The 2,494-nt window shown below is 40.0% G+C and overlaps 1 protein-coding gene across 1 annotated transcript; it reads right to left on the minus strand.

The window, feature by feature from the left end:
* Positions 1-245: 245 nt before the first annotated feature.
* LOC136063458 (36.4 kDa proline-rich protein-like) lies at positions 246-767 on the minus strand. The gene has a single exon (XM_065763887.1). It carries the CDS (start codon positions 765-767, stop codon positions 246-248), a length of 522 nt encoding a protein of 173 aa, XP_065619959.1.
* Between the last annotated feature and the right edge of the window lie 1,727 nt (positions 768-2,494).

The raw sequence follows: 2,494 nt of genomic DNA on the forward strand, positions 1-2,494 counted from the left end.
GGATATTTTAATCATTTCCGTTCACTCGTTTTTTTCTCTCTCTTCTCCGGCTCAACAAACTCAGTAAATTAACTTCTCATCTTCCTCTTTTTCCTAAGATGCACACAACCACAACCACAACCACATCCACACACAAACACATCCAGACAAATCAACAGAGATACACTTGCTTTAAAAAAAAAAAAAAAAAAACACAGAGATACACAAACACGGAGATCGGAGATCGGCTGAGATTTGGTGGTGGATCAGAGCGGTGGTTCGGAGCTGTGGCGTTTGGTGGCGTAGATCAGCTCGGAGATTGGATCGGAGCGTAGATCGGAGATCGGTTTTAGCGTGGTGGATCGGAGCTCAGAGATCGGCTGAGCTGTGGATGCAGAGTTATGGATCGGTGATGCGGAGCTGTGGAGATCAGTGATACGGAGCTTCGGTGGTGGAGATTTGGTGGTGGATCGGTGGCGTTCGGTGGATCGGAACTGTGGCGGATGGGTTTTGTGATTTGGTGGTGGATCGGTGATGCGGGGCTGTGGAGATCGGTGATGCGGAGCTTTGGTGGTGGATCGGTGGCGTTTGGTGGTCGGAGCTGTGGCGGATGGGTTTTGTGATTTGGTGGTGGATCGGTGATGCGAGGCTGTGGAGATCGTTGATGCGGAGCTTCGGTGGTGGAGATTTGGTGGTAGATCGGTGGAGTTTGGTGGTCGGAGCTGTGGCGGATGATTTGGAAGAGAAGACCAGAGAGATGGGTGTAGAGAGAGAGCGAGTGAGAGCATAAAAGAAATCAGAAAATGGTAGAGAGAGAGAGAGCGCGGGTATTTAAGGCAGGTAGGTAAAGAGAAATAATAAAAAAATAGAGTATAATGAATATTTTATTGAAATATATTGTAAAATAAATGAATTGATGTGGGTGTTTTGTAAAAGTGAATGTGTAAAATAGAAAAAGTAGGTTTTTAGTGTAAAAATAGATGTGTAAAATGAACATGCTGATGTGAATGCTCTAAAAAGAGTACTGATTGGATAAATAAATTTATTTTGTTATATTAATTATTTAAGTGATGCATTAATTATTTTAAGTATAATGAAATTTTAATGTCATTTTTCTAAGATTTATATGAGAAAAAATTAATTTGGAATATGATATTCTTGCTCAAATTTACTTGCTTTTGTAACAATTGAAACAAAATCCAACAAAAAATAATAATTACACACAATATCAAGAATGTAATAAATTAATTAAAACACTTAAGTTAATGAACATAATTAAATATTTTTCAAATCAATCAAGCAATAGGTTCATTTTTTTTTTTGAAAGGAAGCAATAGGTTCGTATTCTTAATTCGATTTAATTTTATAATTTTCATTTTCTCACTTTCTAATGACATGTAATAGAATTGAAGTTGATTTCCTAAACATTGTAGGGGGCCTTTTTTTGTTATGTTGGGCTGGGCTATCTCCTGCGGTAATAGACCCAAGTATTCTGAGTAAGGGAAGTTGAGATCGGTCCAACTGCAACTCAATTTAGGTCGGCTTGTGCACAAACTATGTCTCATCTGCCAGGAGTGTGTTTATGGCAAGCAGAACTGTTTCAGATGAATCATGGCAGACAGATATAATAATAATAACAAAATAGAGTACTCTGGCTATTTAATAGAAAATGGCCAAATAATCCCTATTCACGAAACATAATCACAGTAATAACAATGACTTTTACAAAGAAAGTAAAAGGGAACAAATGGTAATATGGGTTAATCAAAAGAGACAGAAATCAAGTTAAGTCTGGTCCACAGGAGCAAAACCAAAGAGGGAAGAATGCCTCTTCTCAACGCAGTTAATCTCCCAGGGAAATCCAGCCGTGGAGATTAATGGATTTGAGGGAAACAGACCTGAATGGTTAGTGCCCAAAGGAATCCTTTTACTTTTGAACAGAGAGCAGGATTTCGAGAGGGAGAAAGGGAAAATCGACCTACTGGTGCATGCTTGCCGGTCTAATTCTCTTTGTTTTTTCCTTTCTTCTTTCTTTTGTTTTTAGTTTTTTCCTCTTATCTTTTCTTTCTTTTCTTTTACCCTTGTTTTCTATTTTTATGATTCCTCAGAGGAAATCTCGCTCCCCCCTTTCTGGGCACGGCAAGGGTCTCTTTATATAGTGTCTGCCGTAACCAAATTTTACTATTTTAGCCCTTAACCACCTTTGTCTGGTCTGGATGTACTTGCCAACCACCACTGGTCCGTTTGTGTGCCACTCCCCTTTTCCAGACAAAGGAGAGCTGTTTTATTTATTAGTCTGCCGTGGCATTCTTTCCTGCCACGGTGTGGATGTTCTCTCTCTCTATCCCCCATAGCATGCACCTAGCGATTCCCACTTAATCTTACTTTTTTTGGGTGGTATGTCATCCCAGCAGGATGTACCCCCAAAAAAGCTTGGGCAGGAACCACAGAATAGGTTTTTTCCCCTCTCCTCACCTCTAAACCGTGCCCTCTTACCTCTGACTCATGACCCCAC

This window comes from Quercus suber, unplaced genomic scaffold (genome assembly GCF_002906115.3).
Source record: "Quercus suber isolate HL8 unplaced genomic scaffold, Cork oak 2.0 scaffold_530, whole genome shotgun sequence".
NCBI classification, from domain to species: Eukaryota; Viridiplantae; Streptophyta; class Magnoliopsida; order Fagales; family Fagaceae; genus Quercus; species Quercus suber.